This window comes from Mesitornis unicolor, unplaced genomic scaffold, assembly GCF_000695765.1.
Source record: "Mesitornis unicolor isolate BGI_N332 unplaced genomic scaffold, ASM69576v1 scaffold4617, whole genome shotgun sequence".
In the NCBI taxonomy this organism is placed as follows: domain Eukaryota; kingdom Metazoa; phylum Chordata; class Aves; order Mesitornithiformes; family Mesitornithidae; genus Mesitornis; species Mesitornis unicolor.
Window position 1 is genome coordinate 1 of NW_010194202.1, and position 10,804 is coordinate 10,804.

The window sequence follows — 10,804 nt, forward strand, 5'->3', positions numbered from 1 at the left end:
ATTTGTATTTAATGTGCAAAATAAGCAGAAGTAAAACACTGAAGTAGTAAAATGATGTTAAGGCTTTGATGTGAACCTGCATCTTGATGTGAAGCAAGGTAATTAAGTCAAGAAAAGGATATAAAACAGTTTGTAAAGAGATTGCAATTAAAGTGTCACTGGTTCTACTTCTTTGTACTTAGGATAGGAAACAACTATTGAATTTTAAATCCCAGTGGAGGTAAATGTAAAGTTTATAGGTGACTACCATATGTGCAAACTATTTAAAGGGCTTATGGTACTTCACAAATGGGCCCTTTTTGGGAATAAATGGAAAACATTTCTTTTAAGGTGTAGGCTGTGTTACCTGGTTCTTTGGGACTGAAGAGAAGTTTAGCAGGTATAAAGTCTTCTGCAAGTTTTAATTGTTTATTTTTAGGCAATGGCTCCTTTGTTACAGGTTTCTCCTTCTCTTTTTGCACGCAATCTGTGCAGTAAGTGCTCTAGATCTCCTTGCAGAGTTAAAGCTTGTAAAATGAGACTCGTGTGTATGCACGCTGTGCCTCCTCCAATTGACAGTGCTGAGACTTCCAAGAAATTAGCAAAACGGTCTGAAGTGACACTGACCGTGGTGGTGGGGAGAAGCTGGGAGGGCAGAGAGGACACATTATGGGCTTTTCTCCTGCCCTGTGCTCTTGCATCTGTTCCACTCTGCAATTAGAACTGGCTATTAATTGCATGTGAATAATTTCATTGATGTGATAATTGATGTATCTCCATCAACTTAGCCAGTGCATAGCGAAACGTAAGGAAAAGGAATTGTCTCACGTTATTGCTTGGAACCCAAGGTTTTGTCAGGTCGGACTTTGACACCCTTTGACACAGACAGCTACGTTTTGAGATGTCAGATTTTTCAGGTGAAGTGGAACAGGATCTGTAGGAACGCGGAGGAGGAAGTTGTAGTTGTGGTGTGCATCAAGTGCGTAACCTATGAACTAGGAGAAAACTGCTTCTTACATTGCGATACTCCATGTTGGTCCGAACAGATCTCAGGGCCCTTCGGGACTGTGACTGCATTAGGCTTTTGAAAGGGATTGTTCTGTGTTTTAGAAGCAAAATTGACAAGAAGTCGGTGTTACTCTGATGAGGAACTGAGATGTGGAGATGATGCAACTAATCATGGAGCTGCAGGAAGTCATTAACAGGGCCAGAATCAAGAGAAAATCCTCTTTATAACTTCTAATCATATGCTGGCCTGATTGGTCATTTGAAGTTTGTGCTCTTGTTGAAAGAAAATGTTTTAACATTTCTGACCTTTTCTTTGATGGAAAAGTAACTAGTAACGCAATGTTAGTGCAAGAATTGCCGTGGTGCAATGAGAAAAAGAGCAAATGACAAACTGAATCACCCGTAACCAATTTTCTCCTATTTCTAGCAGAGGAGTAAATTGACTCAGAAGTGAGTTTTCATTCTGACAACAGTAACATCTACGTGCATGATATTCCCAGCAGCCTTGAAGTCCAGTCATTCTCTATGAAAAGCACTTACACAATAACAACCTGGATTTTTAGAAGACTATACTGACATCTCGTCTAAAAGTTTTCTTCCTTTAATTGTATTAATTGATGCCAAGAGAAAGAAACTGGCTTAAATGCATTTTCCAGACTATTCAGTGATATGAGTAATTTAAAGTGATGGAAAGTTAAGGTAATAATGTGGGTTGTTAGTCTTAAAAGTTTTTTTTAAAGTTGATTTGCTAAATATTCAGTTTAATTTTTTGTAGGACCTTAGAAACCAACTAGAGAAATTACATGGTGAAATGACTGAGAAAGAAAAAGCAGCTGAACATCATTACAATATTCTTTTGAGTGAAAGCAATCAGAAGTTGCAGAGCCAAGAACTGGTTATCAAGCGGCTGACAGACAGTGTCAATCAAAAGGATCTACAGCTTCAGGTAGGAAGACTTAAGTTGAAATGAAAAACGGAAAGTTATTGTTTGATTTTGTATGAGGAATTATTACAGAATCACATTTGTATTTGGAGTTACTGTTGATTTTGATGATAATCCTTCACTTTTTATAATACCGTATTTGCAGAAGAGACATATAATTATAGAGTGTGTGGCATTCAACCAGATTTCTTGTTAGGGTTTTATGAAGCGTGCGGACAGAGGAGGAAGAAAGCTTTGCTAATACTTATGTAGTATTTTCACTGTTGTGGTAAGATACTTGAAAGGCTCTGAAGTGCCTATGATTTTCAGTTTATTGTGCAGAAACCAGAAGCTGAGAGATAGGTATAGATAGTGATTTTTTTCTTTGAGCCCACTCAAAATAAGGCATGTGAGAAGGGAGCTGCCTGAATGTTAATGGACCCCTGCTCATTTTTTGAATAGCAGGATGTATAACCTGAACAGTAGTGATGATATTCAGCCAGCAATGCAAAGACTCATAGTTGGGGTTGCTCTATAGCTGCAGACCAGAGTGCATGCCTTAACTTATTTTTTAACACTTAAAAAGACTGAATAGATGGGGAAGGCTTCAGTTTGGTCTTTTTCTGCTTCTACTATGTTAAAATGAACTCTTCTTTTGCAAGGTACGTAAAGAACATGTGCCTGATCATTCTTGGATATTCTCCTGAACTTTGTTTGTTTGTTCCACTTTGCAATATTAAACTCGAATAACTTCTGTAGAACTTGTTGTTTTCTTTTGTTAGAAACTTGATGGAACAGTTAAGGAAAAGGATGCAGAGTTGCAGGAGCTCCTGAATAAGTACAAGAACCTCCTAAGAGCCAATGAAGAGCTTGAACTGAAAAATGAGGGCTTAGTAAAGGAAAAATGTGCTGCACAGTCTCAACAGTCAATCATCAAAATAGTCAGAGAGCTGGAGGTGAGTTTTTCACAACTGATCATTTGCAGATAAATACCTTGACTTCAAATCTAAGAGAATTTTGATGTTGGCTTCAAAGGTGCGGACTCATATGTTGTAATTCACCCGTGTAGCAGGGGGCTGTTTTTCCTTCAGATCAAGACCGTCACAAAATGTTCCGTATTATTAAAATTATAACCATGACTTTATTAATAATTGTGTCATATGATTTGTTGTCTGTGGTGGTGTTGGTCTGCTATCATAAGAGTACATAATGTTGTGCTCTGATGAATTTATGTGGCATCACTAAACTCTACTCTCAGAAAGTGTGTGAAATGTTGTGCTTGTCATAAAGACAGAGAGTTTTGTGGTCATTAGGGTAGACTTATTTCCCTCAGACAGTGGGTATCTGTGTTTCTGGAGAGAGGTGCAGAGTTTATGTACTTCTGATACCTAAGGGGAAAGATTGCACACAGCTAGTGACAGCAGGAGATAAATGGAGTGTGAGGATAAAAAATATAGGTAGGAGTGAAGATATGTCTAGGGCAAGAAGAAAACTACTTTTAAAGCAAAGAAGAAAGGAAATAGTACATAAAAATATATATATTAAATAGGTAGACAATATATGTCCATTATTTTATTTGATGCCATAAATTGAAAAGACTTTAGTACACAAAACTGGAGGTTAAGATTCAAAGCCTTAAAATGTAGAGTTAGCTCCTTCCCGCTTCACCAGCAGCAAAAAAGAAAAAGTCAAGTACTGTAGACAAGGTTTTGAGCCACTTGGTGACTCCATCAGTGTGTTTTTTAGTATTGTGTACAGATTACTGAACAAATAAGCTACTTTTGAAGATACCTTTCTTGTCTTTTTTCTGTTGTTTGCAACCTACTATGTTAACATCTCCAAAAGCATCAGGCAGCGTAGAAAGAATTAGTCTGGTACGTATTAATGGTGGAGAAAGCCGTTTCCTTTCTTTAATAATAAATCAGTCATTAATGAGTTGTTGTCAAGGTAGTTTAAAATAAAGTGAGCCAAGAGCAGAGGAAACATGAGAGCTATGTCTTGTGTCACGTTCTGAACACGCTGGTGATGAGGTGCTTAATATGTTATGGGCACTACTATTAGACAAGGTTGATGGAGGCATGCTTTGGGTCACGGGGTATTCAGTAAGCTCGGAGTAAAGGAGCTGCATCACTGTTTGCCAGGGTGCCAGTGCAGAGTATATCAAAAATGTGTATATGAATATACATGCAGAGAAAATAAAGTCTGTGAAAGGTGGAGTAGAAATTCTGCCTCTGTAAAACAAACTGCAGTGCATGCACGTAACTTCTGTCACAAAGGGACCTAGGAGTGATGGAAGATCGTGCAGAATTAATGAAAATCAAACAGTAACTTTCCTCTGTACACCCCACGTCTGACACAGGGGTATAACCAGGAGAGAGAAGAGCGGCAAGCGAAGCCATGCATGGTAATGACCCGGCACCCACCTTCCAATCACAACTCATTCTCTACTGCTGGTTCACTTCGTGATTGGGAACAATACCTAATCACAACCCATTGTCCTCTCGGCTCAACCTCTGTGTAAGGTATCTCCTGCAAGGACCCATTTCAGCATATTAATCACAAGTTTTTGGACACAGATTATCCAGGGCTCTGCTCTCATTGGCTGCTTTGGGCGCTTTGATGACTTTACAGTGCGGCACCAACTCTCAACAAACGCACAGCTGGACCCTCCCCACCAGAGAGAGCAGAAACCAAGCCCTGCCAGCCTCACTGATCTTTAAAGTTGAAGAAACGAAATTGAGAGATGCAGAACTTTCTCTCTTTCATCATCCCGTTTTACTTTATTTTAATGGCACGATAAATTTTAAAGCAACCAACATCCAAAGCTCTGCTGGGTGCCTTGGCCAGGCCAGGGAAGATAAATGACAGTTTCTAATTAGACTTTGGATTCTTGAGCCACTGTCGTGGGCTAGGGAGAGTGTGCGAGGGCACTGATAATTAGGTTACTCATGCAACTGCTGACTCTGGTATCTATGGAGTCTTGGAGTGAAATACATTTTACAGCCAAGGAATTTAGAAGTGCAGTGGACCCCTTATAATTTTGGAAACTTCAGTTGGTTTTGTGCTTAATGCTCTTCCCTCACAACCAATACTCCTATACTTACAAAGCTCTTTTTGTTGGAGTACATGTTAGGTAAATACATTTCTAACACGTATTTTTAGACCTTTGTGGTTCATTTTATTACCGAGAAAAGCAGCAAAATTGAGAAAAGTGCATCTTGTTCAGTCCTTGAGCTGCGCTTCTGGATTCTGTTGTGTTGCACATGTAATCTCCCACACAGCGTACGCTGTGGGAAGGCGGGCACAGTGATAAGAGTTTCAATTCTAAATTGATTTCTCTAAATGTAAAAAAACCCAACAATTTACATTTGCTGTAATGGAGCCTTTCCATGCTGTCTGTTTTTGGGAGGGGGAGCTTATGTACCACTTGAGGGTGGAGTAGGAAATACAGATACCCTGCAAGGCAAATCTGATGTTTCTGCAGACACGAGGTGCTTTCTTATTCCTGTATGATCAGCACATTATTTGACTTTGGTTATAATTACTCCTCCATTTAGGGAGTTAATACTGTGCAGTCAGGGAACTGAAGAACACTGTATGCACACAACAGTGATGGCTATTTTGCTGCAACGGAGAAATTGTAGTCAGTGCATGAAGTTACTGATGTCGCAAGAGCATTGCAGGTGATGGGTGTCCTGAGAGTTGGAGCTGGTGCAGTTGTGGCAGTAGTGCACACATCTTCGCTGTTGAAATTGATGCAGTGTGCGCGTTGTTGCTGAGTCGTCGTGATTGCAGCAGGTGATGTAGTTGACTTTTTTTAATACAAGTGTCCTGTCTATTAAATAGTGATCAGTGCATTGTAGTTGTTGCTTTCAGTCTCTTGAAATTGATGTTGTGAAGGCATAAACAAGGCGGTTGTTCAATTTCTGATTTGATGAGATTAGCTTATAGCTGCAAACAGCAATGTTTTTTGTCACCATCCATCTCTTCACACACTTCAAACATGATTATTTTATCTGTGACACTGAGCACGGCCTGGTGACGGGAATGGATGTGGTTGGTGTCGCTCACCATTTCTGTATTAGCAGAAATTTCACCTTGAAGGAGTTAGCCTGGTGAAGCGATATTTGCAGTACATAGTCCAGGACTCTTGCCTCGCGTGTCACCAAGGAGTGCCATAAGTTCCTCAGAGCCATCAGCTTTGTGACATTTTCTGTGGCTGAGATGTCTCCTAAAAGTCACCAACGAAGTCTTATGCTGCAGTAATTTTCATCTTTAGATGTGTGACTCAGTGGCCCGTAACAATTAATCTTACTAGTGCTTGCTTCATTTATAGTAGACCATACATAAAGTTTACTGCGATGTTAGAAGAAATTACCAGATCCTGGTACTGGTGGATGGATGGATCAGTGCTGAGGTGTAGGTTATGGCCTTGTCCCCATCATTCATCCTTTAGACTTCAGAGATTTTGAAATGATCCTGATGGCTGTTGTAAGCAACAGCGTGTACAGCGAGGCAACTGGGTATTCCTGTGACTTGGCCAGTAAGTTATTTATTGTGGAGGTATAGAGCTTTTACTTTCATTGCTTACAATTTGAGAAACCTTTAATGAAAATAAGTAATGTTTTCCACCACTGCTGCTTAGCAATAGTATTTCAGACTTAAATATAGACTTTAATGTATTAGATTGCCTCCTTTCATGGGAATATAAATCTTTCACTGCAATATGGTCCTGGATGTCTTGCAGCTATCTCCTCTAACACATTTTCCGTCACACCATGTGTCAAGAGGTTTAATGTTTCATTAACTCCCACAGCATTATGGTCTATTTAAGTTACAGAGCTGCCTTATGTTTTGTGTACCATTGGGGAGTTGATTGGAATAATTCACTCCTACGCTTTATTTAGAAATGACAGTAATGTACAAGAAAAAGAGAGATGTTCACGCTCTATCTTCTCATCCTTATTATTCCTGAAAGATTCTGAGAAATCAAGAACATTTCTTCGTGATTTTGCTAACGTCTCCCCAGCTAGTTGAATTTAGAGTTCCTAATAATTTGTATATAGCCTGTGACATTCGAATTAAGAAACAGCTCATGTCTCCCGTTACGCAGGAAAACAAAAAAAGGGAAGATTTCATGAATTTACTGAGATTTTGGTGCAAATGTAGAACAAAATGAATATGTGAATTCTAAAAGAAACATAGGAAAGCGGAGCATGGTTCTGTGTGTGACACTGCTTTAATGCAGCAGTGACAGAGCCTGAACAATTGGTGACAACCCTTATCTAATTTCTGTACCGTAAACTCTTCAGAGTGACATTGCTTTGCCAGTGCTTCTGAAAGAGCTTTTAATTAGGATATAGTTCTGTAGTGTCGTCAGGAATAATTGCAAGGCTGGTATCAGACATATGGAGGAGTTCACTAGAACTTTTAGCAGGCTGTTAACGGACTAAATTAAGTCAAAAGATTTATTTCTTCCTGTTGCTTTTTATGTCATCGCTCAGTGTCATTGTGATCAAACTTTCCAAGTTAAATTGCAATCTGTATTTTATGTCTTGTGGCTGTTTTTGAAAGGCTGAGATTCCAACACATTGATGAGAATTCTTAACTCAGGCTGTAAGATGTGCTTTTATTACATGCTTTTTTGGTGCGATTTTTTTATCAATGGGCTCTGGATCACCCACCTCCATCTGTTTGCTGTGGTGTTTCTCAGCACTCAGTCAGCAGAAGCCGTTGCTGTGTGCTCCTCCTCTGCTCATCCAGATAATAAACTTGGTATGAAGCTCAGTGTTTGGCACTTCATATACAGAGTTGTGTTTGATGTGTGAATTGCACTGGAACCTGGAAACATTTGTTAGAAGACAGCTACCATTGGGAACGATGGCGGATGAACGTGATGCAAGGTCACTTCTTTAAGGAGTCAGTAACAGCAGGTGGTAGAAGCTACTCTTTCTGCAGTAAGTTCTGCCATGCAGATCACCTTAATGGGAGTAATTTGATCAAAACCTGATTACACTTGCAAAAATATTATCTAACATACTTGCTAGCATACTGTGAAGTATGAGTGTAAATAATTAAAAGTAAACAACAGTTGTCCTTGCTTTTGTACTGTTTACTTTGCAGAATACTGAATTTTTCAAATTAATAGAGTCTTTGCATCGTTAGTGTGAATTAACGAGATTCTACTGTAGCTGAATTTTTGTTGCAGTTCCTTCCCTAGGAATTGCAGTTGGAGTTAAAACAGCTGCTTAAAACTCCTGGGTGTAGATTTCTTCCTTGTTAATGATCTGTTCACTAATGATTTAGTATCTCTTGAGACTTTAGTTTCCAATCTTGAGGTTGTAATATGGAGAAAATAGAATTACCTTTCATTCTTGCTCTCTGGAGCTCTCTCGTCACACCACAGCCATAAACATCCCCCTTAGCTGTGGCACTTTTTTTGTTCTTCTTTCCAGTTTTCAGCTGAAAAAGAAAAGCGAGAGGAGCAGCAAGGCCAACTGTTCTCCTTGAGCAGAGGCAGAATATGAGTGTCTGACATTAATACATCTGCATTTGCTGTAGATATCCCAGTTATTTTCTCTTCTGAGGCGGCTGATATCTTATATATTTTTATGTAATAAGTGCAGGCAAATACTCCTTTAAATAGCTGCATTATTTTGCCTCCCGCTGAAAAAAGTGACTGCGGTTGTTTTGGAGTGAAAAAAGTCTTGGGAACTTAGTGAATCCTTACTGAGAATGTAGCATAAGAGCCTGGATTTATTCTAACAGTAATGATGATGTTATACCTTCTGTGAGCAACACTGCAGGTAAACAATTTTCTTTTCTTTGCACGAGTAAGGAAGCAGCTCGTAGTGACCCAGCTGAGTGTGCAGACTCGACGAGTATCTGACATGTTCATCCTTCATTTGCTGCCTTGCTGCAGCTCTTTTTGGTCAGAAATGGGACAGAACTTGCAGAAACTCCTCCCTCAAAGCAAGCCAATTTTATCCAGAATACAGAGAGGATTGTTGGGACGATGCTCTAAAATGTGTGCTTGGAGCTTGGGCTTCTCTGCTTCCCTTCGCCTCCTCTGAAGGAGCTTCCTGCCAGGATGTTTCTGTGTCCTTAAGGTGTAAACTTTGGAAGTGAGGATGCTGGGGGCGAGCGAAAAGCTTTTTAGACTGTGATGAAAGTGATAAAAATTACGAACCACTCTTATGTGACTCTTATGGTAGGAAAATAGTGCAACGCTGTTTGACTCCTTTAATAATAGCTGGTTTTCAGTACCATGAGTAGTTTCCAGACTGATGTTAGGCTTTGGAGGTGGGCAGTCTTGTTCAGCAAATTTGGATTTCTGCTTCTTTCACCTTTTCTTCAGGACACAAATGTCCATGTGGATGTAGACATGCAAACTTAAAAATTACATTGTAAGCGTTGTATGTCCTTGTTTTAATTTAGGAGAATAAAGAAGCTGAATATGAAAAGCTGATCCTTGCTTTAAGAAGGGAACAAAATATTTATTCTACGCTAGTGAAGACCTTCAAAGAATCGGATAGGTGAGTACTTCAAGTATCTAAACTCAAAGGGCAGAATCAGACGTTATGGAAAAAGGTGCAGCTTAACTGGAGCGGTGATTATTTTGTACCGTCCAAATATCTACATGACATAAACTGGCTGTGGTAGTCTCCTTGAAAGACAACTGTTCTTGTAAGTGGAGTTGTGTTATATAAATTACTTAAATGTTTCTGAAAATATTTCTGTTTGGATGGAAATCTCGTATGAGCCAGATGCCCAAAGTAAACAGCTAGATTTTCAGAGGAGGTCCATGACCTGTGGTGGAACAGAGGGGAAGACTCAAACTGCAGTGAATTTTGAGTGCTGGATAAATTGCCATGGTTTACTCCTAAAATGCAGGTAATGCTTATCTTAAAGGTGGCACTGTGAGAATTTTGATGAGAATATAAGCTAGTAAGGTTTTGGAGAAAGTTAAACAAAACAGGATAATTGAAGTTTGCATAGCGTGCTTTCAATGTAAAGCATTCAGGAGTATGGCAGGAGCGAGTGTTTTTTAACTTTTCAAAATCAAAGAACACAACATTTTAGAAAGAAATCTGTGGCCTACTTTATATCCCATTATTGCTTGGCAGGAGGAGATGTCATGATAAAATAAAGAAAATTCTTAGCCTTCAGGTAGAATAAATTTAAATGTTTTATAAAAGCTTTTACTGTTATAATGACAAATACCTGAATTGGGCATTGGCAGCATTCGAGAGCCAGCTCCTGGCTCTGCCTGCCTGAAGGCAATGGCTCAAACCTGCCAACTTGGTGGGAACGTGTTTGTGTTTTGCGGTTGGTTTATAGACCACTGTAGCTTGGAAATCATCAGGTGAGTAGCACTAAAGTAGATGAGAGCTGCATGAGTATTTGAATTAAGCGCATTAATAGTAATGCCATCTCGCGCTCAGCTCAGAAGCTCTTTTGGATACTAGAATCTTTTTCATTAGAAATAGTGATAGAAGTCAGATTATGGAGATTATTTCTTATCTCTGGGAAAAGAGCGATGGCTTTTGTGACTTTTCCGTTGAACAATCACCAAATGAAGGAAGAAGCCAGTTTGTTTTAGTATTTCATATGGAGCTTGGGACCTGCCACTGAAACACGTTCTGTGGTAAGGCGATTACTACTCTATGTAGTAATGACAACAAAGTAATGCAGCTCTGATACCAGTTTTTCTCAGATTATCTTTCAAATGAGGAAAATTATGACTGCAGTTACAATCATTAGGGCAATAGTTTTCCAATTAACTTCTGTAGGATCAGGAGCAGGATCATTAGTTCTGTTTTCTTGATGTGGAGTTACAGGATGTGCAGAGCAGTGCATGTTATGCGGCGATTTGCAGAGGATGCACAATGGTTC

At 39.4% G+C, this 10,804-nt stretch overlaps 1 protein-coding gene across 1 annotated transcript in view; it reads left to right on the forward strand.

The window, feature by feature from the left end:
- Positions 1-1,762: 1,762 nt before the first annotated feature.
- The window catches only part of LOC104543170 (CDK5 regulatory subunit-associated protein 2-like), a gene marked incomplete at both ends in the record, with an annotated part of 32,750 nt that continues 23,708 nt past the window's right edge, over positions 1,763-10,804 (forward strand). The window contains 3 exons of the mRNA XM_010187715.1: positions 1,763-1,933; positions 2,692-2,865; positions 9,347-9,444. Of these exons, the coding sequence (XP_010186017.1) occupies positions 1,763-1,933; positions 2,692-2,865; positions 9,347-9,444 (443 nt within the window). The remainder of the gene's footprint in view (positions 1,934-2,691; positions 2,866-9,346; positions 9,445-10,804) is intronic.